The sequence below is a fragment of the Myotis daubentonii genome, chromosome 6 (assembly GCF_963259705.1).
Source record: "Myotis daubentonii chromosome 6, mMyoDau2.1, whole genome shotgun sequence".
Taxonomy (NCBI): Eukaryota; Metazoa; Chordata; class Mammalia; order Chiroptera; family Vespertilionidae; genus Myotis; species Myotis daubentonii.
The window spans coordinates 79,820,148-79,837,645 of record NC_081845.1 but is presented as its reverse complement, the minus strand read 5'-3'; the positions used below and the strand labels follow the sequence as shown (position 1 = coordinate 79,837,645).

General features: G+C 46.2%; 1 protein-coding gene across 1 annotated transcript in view; it reads left to right on the top strand.

Annotated features, from left to right (window-relative positions):
• The first annotated feature begins 2,879 nt into the window (after positions 1–2,879).
• Positions 2,880–17,498, top strand: part of TFAP2D (transcription factor AP-2 delta) — a 53,375-nt gene continuing 38,756 nt past the window's right edge. The window contains exons 1-3 of the mRNA XM_059699650.1: positions 2,880–2,918; positions 3,849–4,346; positions 7,824–7,884. Of these exons, the coding sequence (XP_059555633.1) occupies positions 2,880–2,918; positions 3,849–4,346; positions 7,824–7,884 (598 nt within the window). The remainder of the gene's footprint in view (positions 2,919–3,848; positions 4,347–7,823; positions 7,885–17,498) is intronic.

The window sequence follows — 17,498 nt, the reverse complement described above, 5'->3', positions numbered from 1 at the left end:
AGAAGGGGCGCGCTGAGCAACCCTAGAGCAGATGGAAGGGAGTGCTGACCAGTATGTGCATATGGCGCGGATGCTTTCCCCAACTTCTCTTTCAGGGACAAACAGATTTTTCTGTTGTTGCTGTTGGGATGAGGCGAGAGGGAGCAGTTGGCTAAATGGAGTTTCCTTACAGTTCAGCCTCTGGTGTGGGAAGCTGGGACACCAGGGTGGGAGCAGAAGAGCTTTCCCAAAGGAGACGTGGTACCCTGGCAAAGTAGATCCCTACATTTCAAAAGATGCACTTTACCCTCCCTGCTTCACCTCCTCTAAATACAAGTTTTTCTCCTTATGCATTATCTTTAGTTTCCTCTAATTCCTGGGGATGGGGGTGGGGGTGGGGGGAAGAAGCACAGTTAAAGGCAGCCCTGGACGCCTCTTATCTTGGTACCTAGAAGTGACTCGGGAAAACAGGGTTGGACTAGGGAGTGGAATGGAGAGATACCATTGCCAGTTCTTTGGTGATGTCCTGAGGTATGCAGAGGAGACAACCAGAGGTCATTCGGTGGCTATACTCAGCGCCAGGCCCGAGCTCATTACCGAGAGCATCAGAAGCTCAGGGACTGCGTGTGCCTGTCCTCCTGGACAGGGAGAAATACCGGGCCAAATGCGCGGGGACTGCAGACAGAGCAGGCGGTCACGACGTCCTGAGCCTCCCCGTTCTTCCCAGGGGAGAGGATTTTGCGGCTGCCTCCTGGGCCTTAGCCGAGGCAAAAAGGTCCCTTTGCCTTCAATGAAGATGTATCTGACAGCAGGGGAGTTGGGGGAGGGGCCATCCTTTCCATTTGAGTTGGACTAACTGGGAGACCAACATCATCCACCCAAAAAAGCGCGTCTGGCAATTCCCCAGATAACCTGCGGGGCCCCACACATTCTGCGGGAGGTTTGTTTCTTCAAGGGGTGGGGGGCTCTGGATAAAGTCAGTGGGGAAGGGGGGGAACCCCAGCTCCCACAGATGATATTTATGAGTAGAATATAGAGGCCTCACCCAATCCTGGCAAACAAAAGATTTCGCTGCAAGCATTTTGGGATTCAGCCCCTCAGTGCCCCCTGCACTCATCCTACCCCTCCCACTTAAAGATCAAGGTAGGCATCCTTCCTTTTCATCTTCATCGGCTCTCTGTCTCCTGACTCCATTCAACCAAAATATGGAATTTCAAGAAGTTGGGGGTGGGGGCGCGTGCGCACCTTGGAAAAGAAGAGCAAGTGTTGGCTGCTGACCCTTGTGCAGGGCCGAAGCATCACGGATCTCCACTTCAGACAGCGCATTTCAATTCTTGTCGTGTGCCTTTGTCCATTTATATAAAGCAGAGAGTGCTGAGTGACAGCCCCACTTAGCCTGCATGAGCAGATCCTAATAAACCCTCCCAAACCCTGACCTAAAAAAAAAAAAAAAGAAAAGAAAAGAAAAAGAAAACCACATGCCTGTTTGCCTGCGGCTTATGATTAAGACACCTTCTCAGCTTAAACACTTAAAAGCTAACCAAATGAAATGGCAATTAAGACTAAATTACCCCTTCTATCTCTGAGATGACTCTGCGGGGCCAGCCAGTTCTTATGAGGCAGAGGAGTCTGGAGAGAGGATCTTGCACAGCCTCAGTATTGCCGGCATGTAGCCACCGATACCCCTCCAGGCGCTAGACAACTTGGAGCGAGAAGCCACATTTTGAATGAAGTAAAGCTCGAATACTCCTTGAAGGTCGAGAAACCCACGGCAGAGCTAGAGACAGTTGTGTGCTCCCCCCTCTTTATAAAATATAACTTCCAAACATTTAAGGGTTATTTGGGGTAATGGTGTTCCAATACCTGGTGCCCCTGTTCCATGGCCCACCCCCACTCCTCACCCAGCAATGTTTCCGAAAGGGAAGGGACACACACAAAAGAGGGGGAAAGTGGGTAGAGTTGGGGTTTGAAAGACATTTTACCTACATGTGGAATCTTGTCATAAGTCTTTATTCTCTTGTATTTTTCCTAAATATATTGCCAATTACAATGTTTCTTTATGATGGGAATGTGGGATTGTCCATCATGGTTATTTATTTTAAAAGCTACAGAAAGTGTAAGCCACCGCCGGGTGTTTCCTTCCAAAAGAGTAGAAAGAACCCAAATTCGATATAAATATGGGAAGAGCAGTATTGTTTCCACTTGTGTAAAAGCAGAAACCCCAATCTGGATGAAATTGATTCGGGTGCTTGTTGCAAAAAACCAGCTTTCAGCATCCAGGGAGTGGAACCAATAGGAATGAACACTTACTCATGTAAAAGGAAGCTTTAATTAATATATGTTTCTATCTCTAATGTACACGTACGGGGGCTAGATCTTTATCTTCACAATAAAATGTGTGCAAATTCTCTCTGCAGCCATGAGTCCCCACCTCAGTCGGTATAGAAAAGCATGATAAAGGTTGGAAAAAATGGATAAAAATGTTGAAAGAACCTCCAGTTCCTTATTAGGCGAAGATACAATATTTATTCCTTGTCTCCTGGGATAAATCTCTTCTGCCTATTGTCCTCCCAGTTCTCAGTGCTGATGCTTAATTTTCAAAACTTCTATATTACCAAGGGACCTACGACATCAGCCAAAGAAATACTCAGCAAGTACAAAATCTGTTCCAGGGAGCTGCTTTTGTGCAGAGGGAAAAATTTGTTCATACAGGTTTTTAAGTGGGTACGAGGCAAGGAGCTATCTGATCCGGGCAAAGCCATTACAATTTAGATCTCTATCTATAGAACATTTTTTTTTCCTTTAAAAAAAATTGGAAAATACAAGAAGTTTGGATTTTTTTTTCCCGATTCTTTTTTTGGAGGGGGAAATTGCATCGTAAGCTTTCGGAGAAACCCAACATGTCAACTACCTTTCCGGGACTAGTCCACGATGCCGAGGTATTATTACTTTTTTTTTTTTTTGAGCGCGCGTGTGTGTGGCGGCAGTGGCGGCGCGGCGGTGGCAGCTTCCCCTGTCTCTAATCTATGTTGGACCGTTACGTTTAATTATAATCTGGCTTTCGGGAGAAGTTAAGGAAGGAAAGGGGAGAAAGTTCGTTATGACATCTGTCGCCAGGAAGGGCAACTGTGCCCCGCTAAGAAATAGTTGCCATAATGAGGGGGATAGATACGGAAAGAGGATACTCAAGAAGGCAAAGTAAAGAGATTGATGGGGGGAGCCGGTAGGTGGACAAGGGAGGGGGTGCAGCGCGCCCCTTTTGGAATGGGCTTATTCTAAGAAAGTGAAGCAGAAAGGGGGTTCGGATGCTTTGCCCCAACTGGTTACGGAAATGAGCAAGGGGAACGATGTGCACCGACTAGATTTTTTAAAATACATGGACAATGCTTTGGAACAGCTCTGGCCAGACATTCCGGCCTGGACCGCGGCGAGATCTCGGGGTTGGGACGCGGCCGGAGGGGAGAGGCGCTCTGAGCCGGCGGACGCTCATTCTGCTCCCCTGGCTCCCCGAGCCAGTGGCAAACCTGGCTCCCGCAGCCCAGCTCCCTGCGCGAGTGGGGCAGGGGCTGTGTGTGTGTGTGTGTGTGTGTGTGTGTGTGTGTGGTGTCACCGCACCTATATAGGGTGGGGGATTTTTTTTCCCCTCTCTTGACTGTGAGGACAGGGCCGCCCACCCCCAGTCCGCCTGCTCGCGAAGGCTGCCTGGCAAAGGCGCTGAACCCGGGCGGCAGCGGCTCGGGGCGAGCCGTGCGCGCTCGCTCTCCTTGGAGAGCCCGGGAACGCTCCTGGCTCCGGGAGAGCGGCGCCTCGGTGGCACAATGACAAACCTCAAGTTTTTCTGCTCTCCCTTTTCCCCCTCTTCCTTCCAGATACGTCACGACGGATCAAACAGCTACCGTTTGATGCAGCTTGGCTGTCTGGAGTCCGTAGCCAATTCCACTGTCGCCTATTCCTCCTCCTCTCCTTTAACTTACTCCACCACTGGCACCGAGTTCGCGTCCCCCTACTTCTCCACTAACCACCAGTACACCCCGCTCCACCACCAGTCCTTCCATTACGAATTTCAGCACAGCCACCCGGCCGTCACCCCCGACGCCTACTCTCTGAACTCGCTCCACCATTCGCAACAGTACTACCAGCAGATCCACCACGGGGAGCCCACCGACTTTATTAACCTGCACAATGCGCGGGCGCTCAAGTCGTCCTGCCTGGACGAGCAGAGGCGGGAGCTGGGCTGCCTCGATGCCTACCGCCGCCACGACCTGTCCCTCATGAGTCATGGCTCTCAGTATGGAATGCACCCAGATCAAAGACTCCTGCCAGGGCCCAGCCTGGGGCTGGCCGCCGCGGGAGCGGACGACTTGCAGGTAAATAAGCATGCAGTGGATTTGCCTGGCCCTCCCCTCTTCGCCCTCCCCCTCCCGCCCAGTCGATGCTCCGACTGTAAGCCGGCTCTCCAACTCTCTCTCTCTCTCTCTCTCTCTCTCTCTCTCTCTCTCTCTCTCTCACACACACACACACACACACACACACACACACACACACAGCACTTATGGAAAGTTATCAAAACAATTAGAGGAGGCCTGTGCCATTCGGTTCTTTGGATCAAGGCATTTCACCTGCACGCTCCGGAGTCCGGGCTAGCGGCGGCCCCCACTTTCCGTAGGTCTGCACGGAAGTCTTTTGTGAATCCACAGTTCTGCCCCTGAGGGGATGGGGCAGGGGAGATCTGGGAGGCTGGGGTTGAGACTCCTGGACTTAGAGTAAGACCCAATAAGTTGATGACCCATCCTAACCTCAGTCTGGCGCTTTGCTGGGTCTCAGGTGTTTGTCCCGGACTGAGCTGTGGGGAGCTTACTATGAATTGGGGGAGCTGGTTTGTTCTGGAGACATTGTTGGGACCCTGAGCTCTAGCAGAAGTTTCACCAAAGATACTAGATTAATGTGGAGAGCAAAGAATCACAAATGAAAAACTCAAAAGTGTGCCCCAATGAAAGAATCTGCACAAGGCACTTCACCGGGGTGTGGGGTTGAGCCTAATTTCTTTGCCTGAAGCCCACCCAATCCCATCACCCCTTTGGTTTACAACTTTATTTTTCTTCTCCAACCCATTAACTTATGTAAGATGCAACTGCTTAAGAAGAAGGAAATGAGGAAATAAAGAGAGAGAAAGAGAGAAAAGACATAGGGAGAAAGAAAGGAGAAAAGGAAGAGAGAGAGGAAAAACAAAAAGGAGAAAGAGAGAGGGAGGGAGGAAGAAAAGAAGGGAGGGAGGGAGTGAGAAAGGAAGGAAATCAGATACTGTGGAGGCCATCACTCAATTAGATATCTCCTACTTTCTTAATGCATTTTTTGTGTATTCTTTCCAACAATAGAATTTATAATAATGTAAACATATCGTCACAGCCTCATTTCAAACAAATAAGCCCACGCATGTCCAAAAAAGAACCCAGGAAACATGAATTTGTAACTTCTTTTGCCTGAAGGTGCAGCTAGTTCTATCTGTGAGTCCCTACTTTTTCAGTCTGCACAACGCTGGCCAGCTTTTCCACAGTCGCCACAATGGAAGGCGAGATACTGGAAGAGCCCAAGTTGGAGAGGGCAGAGAACCCTTGTTGCGCACAGAAAATCTTTCCCCCTCATTTACCTCCAAGCAAAAGATCATTTTAAAATTAAAGTGAAAGCCCTTACAATCCCAACAAAGAGCCATAGCCACAAGATCGGCACACAAGAAAAAAGATTTGGCTTCATAAACCTTGACTTTTTCATTTGTATTCACAAAATAATTTTATACGCTCAGGGCATTTTTACATTTTTCACAAGGATCCCCTTATGTCTCAAGGGGGAAAGAAATCTGCCATTCAATGCTTTGCTCAACTAAAACCTATTTACTCTTTTTAATAGCCACGTCTGCTGCTGATTTTTTTGTATCTGTACAAATTTTTTTTCTGTGCTCGGCACAAAGCCGGGCATTTTTCAAAAGAGAGGATTAGAACATTTGCAAGCACCAGACAAAGAAAGACTCCCGTGCAAAAGGACACCGTAGTTTATCCAATTTTCGACTTAGTGCCATTCAACTGGTCATTTATGCAATGTCATCTGACCAAACAACGTTTTACTTATGGGGGGGGGGAGTTTGTTAAGTGTAGAGACCAAGATTCGTTTCTTCTAAGAAAGTAAACATCTTAGCGGTACGCCAGAGAATGGGAGAGAAAGGCTTCACTCTCATGGAGAGCTTTGTGGCTTTTTACCTTCCTCACTTCAGATATTTTGAACCTTTTTTTTTCCAGCCTATGTGGTTTTTTTAATTATCTTTAATCTTCTTTTTTCCATTTATTACTCCTACTGAGGGAATATTCATACTGAGAGAAACGCTCCCAGATATTAGAAGAAATTGAGGAGTGTGGTATACGATCTAGTTATATATCTATGCCTATAGATAAACATATATATCATTTTATATATGAGTACATATGAAGCAAGTGGTAAATCTGGCAAGCCATTTTTTTCCGCTCCTCCTGGACTTAGCAGAATGAAAAAGAAAGAAAAAAAAAGTCATAGCTACTTTTAAAACGAGAACTGGGGAGGGGATGTGTGGGAGAAACCCCGTCTCTCTCCTTTTATTTCTTTCTTTTTAAAACATTCATCAGCATATGCCTCATTTCAAATGCAACAAATGTAAATATGCTTTTCCCTGCACAGAATTTTAAGTGAAAGTCCAATGGTTTGGAGGGCGGTCTAAGTCTGCCTAACAGATGCAAACAGTCTTGTGGCTTCAGTTCCATCTTTGAGTCCCCTAAAAAGATTTGCTATGGCCAACAAAGGAAACTGTCACACCTTTTCCCATCACTGCTTTAATTTATGCTCAGTTTCCAAGGTTTTTTTTTCCATATTGATTTGATAATCACTTTAAGGCAGAACAGTTCAAATAAGAAAGAGCTCGTGAACTGGTTGAAAAGGGGGCTCTTACAGGCCCGCCTCAATATGGTGAAAATGGGGACGCGAAAGGGAGCCAGGACTGTAAAGGTTGTTTTGTAAAGTGGGTTTTTATTATGCACCGACTCTCTCCGCATTTACTTAACTCTTCACGGGCTGTTGGGTAGGTTAACACCCTTCAAGGCCTCTTTCATGTCCAATACCTCGTTTGTTTGTAAAGGAAAATGAGCCTTTAACACATTTGGACTCAGGGAGGGGGAGGAAGACACATAGAGAGAAATTTTTATTTTTCTTAATCAAAAATCAGCAAACCCTTCCCTCCTTCCCAGTTCAAATGACCCCCAAATCCATTAGGCTCCTGAAGATCTACAGTGAGTGAACCTGAAGGTGTTCCCTCTATAAGACCCATTTTGGGTAGCATTATAGGGTGCTCCTCCAACTGGGGTAAAGCAGAACTTTCATTAGTTAACTTAAATCCCCCACTTGAAATGACTCCTCTGAGCTCCCAAGAAACCCACAGTGCCAAACTTGACACATTTGGTGTAATTTGCTTCATGCAGAAACTGCCATGGAGACTGTATATGTGCCTTGATGGGGACTCAAAGGGTTTCTCATTCTCTTATGCCAAGATGAAAGGCACTGAGGCCCTTTGAAGTGTAATATTTCATGGTGCTGTAAAATGCATACCTTAAGATTTATACAACTTTTAGATTGTGGTTTTCTGGCAAATTTTTCCCCCTTATTATGCATGCTGCCAAACTTGCTCTAGCTCAATGGTTGCGTTAAATGTCTATGATCAGGTTATGTGGATATGAGGTTCAGGGACAGGACAGATGGAAAACTTAACTCATATGGTCATACTTATTAATATCTATTTGAGTGATTCTATGTATTTTCCTTTTATTAAGGGCTCCGTGGAAGCCCAGTGTGGGCTTGTTCTCAATGGCCAAGGTGGAGTCATAAGAAGAGGTAAGTAAGGACATGTGAAAACATTCTTTTCCTATCTATTATGTTGTTTTGAAGATCTGGTGGTGCTTTTAAACATCAGATCCCTTGTCTGGTGATTGAGAAAACAATTATTCTTAGTCAATTACTCTTGTCCCACACAGACATACCCACTTGAAGAAGCCTCCCTTCCTCCACAGAGGCCTGAACTTAGCCTGTGCCCCTAAGACCTCTGATAGAAGAGATTGGCTGTTTCTCACAGAACAGTGACAGAATCAAAGTTCAAGACAAAAAAAAAAAAATCCTTCTCACACCTCCTTCCCCAATCACCACATGCTGGAGCAGAATCTCTGGCCTTTTTTAGTCCTAAATGTGCCAGCCACAGCCTGGGTATTTGAGGTGATGGTGTTAGCTTGAGGCTTTGAAGAATTCTGTGAAAGGCTGGATTCGTTGAGGCTGCAGTGAAGGCTAATGAAACACCAATGTTGTAGCTGCCCTTATTTTTCTAAATGTCCTGAACATTTCTTTCTTTAAGGGAGGGTGGGAGGAGGAGGTGGTGTTAACCGCACTGGATAAAGCTTTCTTGTTCCCATCTGTTGAAGAAAACATCTGAATCCAGAGTTACCCATGGAATTGGAAGGGGGGACAAGAGTAGAAAGCTGTTGATTTCAGCTCAGACACTGAAGGGGGCTGCACCTCAGATGTTCCATTTTGACAAAAGGTTTTGAACTATGACATTTTAAAGGCCTGGAGGCAGTGCAGATTTTTCTGGCTTCCCACTTAACTGTATCCAGTGCCTCTGAAGCTTATTTTCCTAGCAAGCTGAGTAACCCGAGGAGCATACAAGGCAAGGGGGACCAGCTGGTATCCCAACTTCATACAAATTAATAAGATGTGGCCTATTCACCAGGATTAATTCCTGCTCCAGGGCTGCAGTTGTCTTTAGTAGCTGAACCACTAAACACTGAGTCACTTCTGATGGCACCAAGTAAATGTCCTTCAGTCACTCTCCCTCTCTTTCAAAGCTCATTTAAAGATTTCAAAAACAAAGAGAGAGAGAGAGAAAGTAATGTATTGATAGACAGCAGTAGGTTCTTTCATGTTTAAACTGCAGGTTTTGCAACCCAATGTCCAGTGTGAAACTCCATTTAAACTGAGGAGGCAAAAAACAAAGAGTGGTTTCCTTTGGGAACTTGAATATTGTCATAGTGGAAGCTTGAAACTTCCGTTAAATCTAAAATAGCTCTTTAATTGTGTTGTGCCACCCAATGGGTATTTGAGAAGTTTTGTTTTTTAATTACTAGTGTTGCTCCATAAATATCTTTTTTAAAATGAGCAATATTAAACCTGTCAGCCAGGCCAATACTGTCATATTGACATGCCATGACATAGGCCCAAGACTAGTGAAAATTGAGAAAAAATATACATCCTGTTGGGAAGAAGGGTTAAAAATGCAGAGTGAAAGAAGGGCCAGGTGAAAGGAGCTGGTTGCAGTCTGTTGGGGCGGTCACACCAAAGGTGAGGCCAAGCTCTCCCGACGCACGAACATGTCGGTGGTGCTGAAGGACAGCGCCACTAATTAGCGCCCGGAGCCGGCTCCTCCCAGAGCCCAGCTCGCGCTACTGCGGTTTTTGAGTTCAGCTTGATCACCCTCTCAATTGCTTGGAAATTGCGTCAAATTGTACAATACCTGACAGAGGGTGGGAGTTATTCGAGGTCGAAGGTGGGAGCTAGATAGGAGATGGCTGTGTAATCAGTTGAATTTTCGGAGACAGTCGTAGGGGACATCCCCACGCCCTCCTCCCCCAAAAGACCAACGCTCTTGGGTAACTACAAGGTCAGAGGGAGCTGCAGTCCTGTCCTATCAGAGCCGCAGAAATGGTCTTCCTTGGATGATGTTTTCGTATTCTTCTAGGATCCGGTGCCAACTCACTTCACCTAACATATCAGCTCCGAATCTGCTATTTTAACTCTAATATTGATCTTTTAGGAGCACAGCCTGGCTCCAAAGAAAAAGGGGAGATAACTTGGGGGGTTTGTTTTATTGTTTGACTAACTCTCTCTGTCTTCCCCCGCCCTGCAAAAGGAGTTCAGAATTTAACTGCTGAGTTTATTCATTTCCTATGTGTCTTAAAGATAGGCCAATTAACTTGGGATAGCCCTGGAGACCAGGGTGTGCTGTCTGTTTACTCTGAACAGATCAATGTGCATGACAATTTACAAACGGATAGCAAGGGTATCAAGGAATTCTTGCATTAAAAGGTGGTGTAGATCCTTCCAGAGCACGCCCAGCGCATCATCTCAGGACTCCCAGTTTTTGAAGAAAAGCTAAGGAAGCCTCTTGTCTCTATTGTCACAGTAGTGCACAGGGTTCCTAATATCAACAGTTCTAGTCACCTTTGTTCTTCATGAACTCATGCTCTCTGCCATGTTGCCTTTTTGTGTAATAGCTTAGATGGGAATACCCGTTTCTCTTCTAACCCATGCCTTACAGGTAACTCTCCCCATGAAACATAATTTCTGGAAAAGCACAACTTTTCACCATTTTCCTTCTCCTGCTAAGCTCTCAGATAAACTTACATTTCTAATGATTTCTAGAATTTACTGTGGGAGAAAAAAAAAATGGATTTGACTTCCAAAGACCCCTGAAGAAAGGCAGATCCCTAAATGCCCTACAGGAGTTCTCCAGGGAGAGGTATCCTGTTTTGCAGTGGCATGTGTGTTGGTGGGGAGAGGGAGTTCCAGTTAAAATTTGGCCACTTCTATAGGGAAAGATCAAAATACCATTTTCCTGACTCACTTTGGTAAGTGGCAGTTACGTTGTGTTTGCCTATAATGAAGGCCCCATCGCCAAAGAAAGCGCGGAAGAGGGGGCAGCAGCAAGGTAATTACCACCTAGATAAAATATTTGCCACCGCCTCTGAGGTGCAGCTCCCCGCGCGCTCACTCTCGGTTAATGGTGTGCGCGATTTTGCCCGCAGCTCCGCCACTCGAACCATCAGAACCAATAATCTTTACTTTACCCAGTCCTCGGGTATCGATAGCTTCTCTCGCCTCCGGGCGTCGGCTTTGATATGTTAATATTTCTGAGTAGCAAATTCTGCAGAGATCATATTAATGTTGTACGTACAGAGTGGAGCTTTGCCTTCGTTGAATATTCAGATACTGGATTTCAAAAGGCATCTCTTGAAGAAATGAGGCTTCTATTTACAGGAGTCGTCTGTGTTTTTAATCATTAAAAAAAAAAAAAAAAAAAAAAAAGGAAAACCCACTCTTCTTTTCCCCAGGAATCTTCTGAGACTCCCTTATGGCCCCCTCCCCTTTGGCAGGCGCTGGCCCCTTTCTTTTCTCGCCCTGAGAATTTAATAATAAGAGAACAATGTTGATGACAATGAGGGCCACGGTGATGAAGCTAATAATGAGGGGACCCAGATTGGAATCGCAGGGGTAGGGGGGCTCCGTTGGGCTGGGCGCTGTGGCCTTCAGAACAGGATGGAGGTGAAATGAGAAAACCCAGTTTTTCCATATTTGGGTGGGAAGTGTCATGTTGGCCCTGGCCTTTTTTTGTGAAATCGGGATGGCAAACTCAAAAAAGGAAAAGAAAAAAAAAAGAAAAAAGTGAAGAGGGGAAGCGCCCTTGTTTCGCTTTGTGATCGCTCTGCCTCGCTGCCCCAGGCTAATTTCAGAAGCTTAAGTACCGCCATAGCCTCTGGGCCACGCAGAGAGGGAGCGCCGGCCGTGGGCAGGCTGGAGCACTTTCCGGATTGCCTGTGGCTACACAAAATACAAACTACTTTGAATCAAAACATTTTTGGGGAATTAATATGATCTGAACTCTGCACGTTTTAAGAGCGCCGGAGTTTGTCAGATCGCTTAGAGGTGACTGGCACGCCAGGCGGAGGCATTTAGGCTGCGGCACAAACATTGTCAGATCTGATTTAATTAAAAAAAAAATGCTTCGGTGAAACGGAGCTTAGCATCCATCGCCCATTCTGCCAATAACAGGGTGGGTGGATCTGACCGCTTTTCCCTTCCGAAGCCCCCACGGCTGCCCCCGGGCTGCTGGGCCAGGAGGACCAGCTTTCTCCCGACCTTTCCAGGTCCCCGAACTTTGAGTCAGCCTTTGGGTCTTTCAGCATTTCCTGGAAGGAGTAAGATTGGAGGAGGGTGGGGAGACTTGTGCCTCTTCTTTTGTCAGAGCTTATGGACTCTCTCTACCTCAATACTCAAAACTCATTTCTATGGCTTATTTATTGTGCAAATAAGGCCAGGAAAACACCTGGAGCCTCGCCTGGCTCATTAGTCCCCACCTACAGATTCCGAATTCAGTCACCTTTCCATGAAGTCTAAAATTCAGATACCAAAAGACCTGGATGTGGTTTGTTGGAAATCTATTTTGTGGGAATGGGGTGGGGGAGCTGCTTTTCCAAAGCCTAATGCCTTTTCCCCAATTTCCTTATTGCTTTGAAAATCACCAAAAGCCAAAGCACTCTATCTTTGGAAAATGGGGATTAACACCGCACCCCCCCCCCCCCCACACACACACATGATTACACACCCACCGCCACATTAAACTAGTAGGTCTCCCCTGGCAGGCCTCCGTTTCTTTTGTTCTGCCTGGAACCTGCACCGGGAGGAGCGCTTTTCAAACCTGGGAATCCAGTTACACCTGGCACCTCCTCCCCCAAACAGTGCGCTTTGCTGCTCAAATATCAGCTGAGGCCTGTTTGATTACAATGAAGCCCCCATCCCTTTGTTATTTGATCACAATTAGTATCTGCTTCCAAGGACTGAGTGTGTGTTGGGGCTGGAGGGGCGGGGGGATTACCTGGGGGGATTTCGATTGAAAAGGGCAAGAGGCTAGAGGAGAAGCCGCCGGGAATGATCCTACCCCACCCCGTTTAAACGTGTGTACCTCGAAGAAATGCACCAGCAGAACAAACTGGGACAGGAAACTCTCCTAATCGCTTACACATTTTTAATGTGTCAGGAAAAAAATTAAAAAAACCACGAGCGATCACTGGAGATGAAGAAGGGGAGGAAAAAAATCCCTGCCGTTTGTATTTCTTTCATTTGAATTGTAAACATCTGTTTGGCTGTAAGGCGAACAGAACATTTATTTTGCTCTCAAGATTTGGTCTAATTATGTCAACACCGACCGGCAGCGAGCGGGCGGCGGCGGCTTTGGAGAGGCTGCGCGCACCGGCCGCTCGGAAGCCCGGCAGGAGGTATCGATCGCACCTGGAGGACGCGCGGGGCCTCCGGCCGCCACCCGCTCTGTTCTGGAGGCGGGTGGGGGCCACTCAGAGGGCACCCGTGGCTTAGAGGCAGCTTTGGGGGTGCCAGGGGAGCCGCGGTTCCTTGGAGACGACCGTGGCTGTTTCCTCTGCCCTAATTGCCTGGGATGAGAAGAGGAAAAGGCGCGTTGGCGCGTGGCTTTCTAATCCCGAAGCAGCGCCAAAAAGGTGGGTGGGGATCTTGTCACGCTCCACAGCTCGCACCCAGTGACGTGGTAGTTGCTCAGCGCCATGGTGGGATTGGGTGGCTTTTGCTCAGGGCGTTGAGCATGCGTGTATCCGTTTCCCATTGCACCTCCTCACAGTCTGGGAAAGTAAGTAGAGCAGCTGTGAGCATCCCCATTTTTCAGATGGCCAGACTGAGTTCCAGAGTTACTCGCCTACAATCGAACGGATCGCTAGTAGGCCAGCCTGTTACTTGCAGCCCAGTCCTCTTTCCACTCCCCCACTCTCCACCCCCCCTTGCCTGCAGACACAGGGCCAGACTTGTGCAGCCAGGCCACAGAGGGCGCAGCCCCAGCCCCCTGCTTCTTCTAGAGGCCTGGGATCTAACAAGGTCTGCTGGCTGAAGGATCTGCTTCTATTCTTTTGTGCATGACTTTGTCATACACACACTAAGCCCTTGGCTGACATTTTCCTATAGCGGTGGCAAAGTTAGTCCCTTTTATGATAGCCAAGTCCTAGGCGAGTGGCCGTGAGTAGATAGTCCCTGATTTCTTAGGCTGTTACTATAGCTACACATCTAAGTTTACAGCAACACTGGAAATAGGATACCCTATCTCCAGGTTTCAGTTTAAAAAACAATGACCTTCATGGAAGTAGCGCTTCTCTGCACTATGAACGGAAAAGAGATGTGCTCCAAGAGTTCTGCGTGAGGACCCTGGCTGTGGCAGCAGAGACACTCCTTACCGGAGTGCTGGATCTAGAATGAATATTACATAATTTCAATAAGAGCTGGCAGGCAACACAGGCAAGGGAGGAATTTCAACTAGTAACACTGGGGATGGACGCTGTAAATGGCTGGGCATGGCTGACTCTTGCATGACGCTCCTTCTTTGAAATCTCACCTTGGCCATCAGTTGTCTGGACCCCCTTCTAGAATCCCCACCTCCTTGGAACCTTCATTCCAAATGCAGAACTCTGGCTATGTTGGCCTATTGCTTTTTAATTCCTCCCTTCAAAATAAACTGGGTAGAATAACAGGAGGTTCCCATGCTGCTGTAAACTTTACAAGTTGCCAAATCTTTAGCCAGGACAAGAGAGTTCCCTAAGGCTGCAGCAATGCCAAGTATCAAAGCAACAGAAATTCCCTTTAAAGATGCTATGACATAAAAAACAAAAGACTCTAGAGTTGATGGCTAATCTGAATACAAAATAAATCCTCCAGGCAATTTGTGTGTGCATCAAGCATACTCTTAATATGCAGCCTGTATAACTTACCTACTAAATGCTTATCTGAGCATAAGCCAGAAACCCAACCTGGATGCAGGGGAGAAAGACCAAGGGCCCAGAGAGCTAGCGCTTAGCAAGGTAGCTAGCTGAACAATGGCTTTCCTGGGAGCAGCTGGTTTTCAGCACATGGGGTTTTCCTTTCCCAAAGAGTGCTGCTTCCTATAGGAGAACGTCTAATTTGGCTCCTTTTACAAAAATTATAATATTTTGAATCTCTCTAAATAAGGTTTTAAACCCACTGTACATTAGTAAAGATAGGAAATGTCTAAAAGTGTGTTCTTTCCCTTAGCAACCAGGAAGATAACACATGTACAGACCCTTTTTTCTCACTCATAATAAACTTGAGACGCATTGGGTGAGTGGTCTTGTGCCCTCAATTGAGTACAGGCTAGTGTACAAGAGAAGGGGCTTTATGTAAGAATATGCATTTGCTTATGATTCATAGTGGCTGTGGGTGGAGGCCCATTTTCAGTAGAGGGCTGGGTGAATTTTGACTATAGATATCATTATGGCTTTTTAAAAATATTTTTGCTTCAGATGACCTCACAGTGACCTAAATTCTAAAGTTCTCAGTTCTCATAATATGACACTAAAGCCCAGATTCACTGATACCTAGCTTACTTTCCTGTTCATCTCAATGCTTTCGAAGTCACACCTTTATTTCTAAAATGCTTTTTGCATCTGTAGGTATAAAGTGGGAGCATAACCAAAAGTATAGTCCTGTTTTTGAGCCCAGAAATCTAGGAGAACTGTATTATTATTATTATCATTATAGTAGTCCCCTCTTATCCTCGATTTTACTTTCCACAGTATCAGTTACCTAAGGTCTACTGCAGTCTGAAAATATTAAATAGAAAATTTCAGAAGTAAACAATTCATGAATTTTAAATTGCATGTTGTTCTGAGTAGTGTGATGAAATCCTGTGCCGTCCACTTAGTCCTGCCCTGGACATGAATCACCCCTTGGTCCAGTATATCCATATGACATAGTCTGTCTACTCATTAGTCACTTGGTAGCCATCTAGGTTATCAGATCGACGACTAATCACAGTGCTTGTATTCAAGTAACCCTTATTTTACTTAATAATGACTCCAAAGTGCAAGAGTAGTGATCCTGGCAATTCGGATATGCCAAAGAGAAGTAGCAAAGTGTGAGTATATATAGGAAAAAATATAGTATATATATAGGGTTCAGTACTATCTGTGGTTTCAGACTTCTACTCAGAGTCTTAGAACATATCCCCTGTGCATAAGGGGGGAATACTGTGCTATTATTTTAAAATTGTTTCTGAGAATGACAGGTGGGGAAGCACAGGTAAATTTGTGTTTCTAGCTCCTGCAGAAGGCATTCGCATGGTTTCCCATGGTGTTGGCCACAAGTCTAATAATAAAAAAAATTCAGTTTGTCAATTAAGATGATGGCCCCTCAGGTTTTAACTGAGGGCAGGTATCCAGGCACGAGCACAGGCAATTTAGCCTAGTGTACAGGGCCCACCTTCCAACCTGGAGAGAGAGGGCTAGCTCCTCTGATGTTCTCACTATCCCCGCTTCTGCCTTTGAGGGACATGCCAGGGTGATCACCGGCCACAGAATGCTCAGGGAGAAATACATCAGTCCCAGCACTTTGGGGGAAATTCAGATAACGGTAAGATGGCCAGCAGGAATTCCAGAAAGTACAGGGGTAGAAACACTTTAAGAGTAGGGCAAGGTTAGCCTGTTCTCTCCACCCAGATCCAGGACCCCTCTGCCCTTTTAAACCTCCTCCCAGGTTCCTTGGTAACTGTGCCCAGAATCTAAATACCAGAGACTCCAGAGCTGCTCAGTAGGAGGGCAGGAGTATGTGGGAGGCCAGTGGTGAGTACTAGACCAGGGCTTCTCAAACTTTAATGCACACACGAACTACCTGGCGGTCTTTTAAAATGCAGATTCTGACCCAGAAGGTCTGGGCTTGGGCCTGAGATTCTGCATTTCTAACGACTCCTAGGAGATGCCAGTTGAGGACCACCCACTGAGTAAAAAGATTTTGGATAGCACTCTCCTAAGCATTTTCTCCCTCTACCTACATTTTTTTCCCCCTTCTTTTTTGTCATAGAACTTTAGCCTTTTCTGGAGATGAGTCTAAAATAGCTCATAACCGAAGAAATCAAATGTATGCTCAGAAAAGCAAACTTTGAATTTGACTTTGCCAAGGAAGCTCTTCCCTCAGCTTGCTCAGTGAATTGGGGGGAGGGAAGCTGAGAGCAGCCTTGGATCCTGGGGCTTTGTAGCCACCTGGTTAGCAGTGTGGACATTGGCTCAGGAATTATGCAGTAAGGGAGGACTGAGCAGCAGGAAACTCTCCCCAGCAAGGATCATCGTGAGTCCTCAGCTCCACTTCAGTTGCCTGAGGTTAGGAAATGTGCTCTTGTTCGTGGAGGAGAGCAGAGCTCCAGGGGCTTCCTGGAGATTATCGGCCACTCACATTTACCGTGTTCCTGTTACTGTATGCTAGGTCATGTGCTGTGCTTGACTGTGTGTGATGATCCCAAGGGTTGACCTATTATCTACCCACATGTGTTGGAAGTTTCTGGAAGTGGGCAAATGAATTTTAGTGGTGCCTGTAGTTGGTAGACATATACAGGAAAGGAGATGGCAGCTCTCAAGCTTTTTGGAAAAGAGCTTTCAAAAATTTTGTCTATATATTAAGTCATGGATAAAATAAATCCATCTATGTGCACACACATACATATACACACAGCCATGGATAAATAATACCTACCTTTTGCGTGATTAATTGGTGGAGTTTGGAGGTTTTAATTAATTGAAGTGTTTCTTGGCATGCATGATATCAAAATGAACACTGATGGGTCAGCCTACACTCCACAGTATGCTAATTTTTACTTAAGTTAA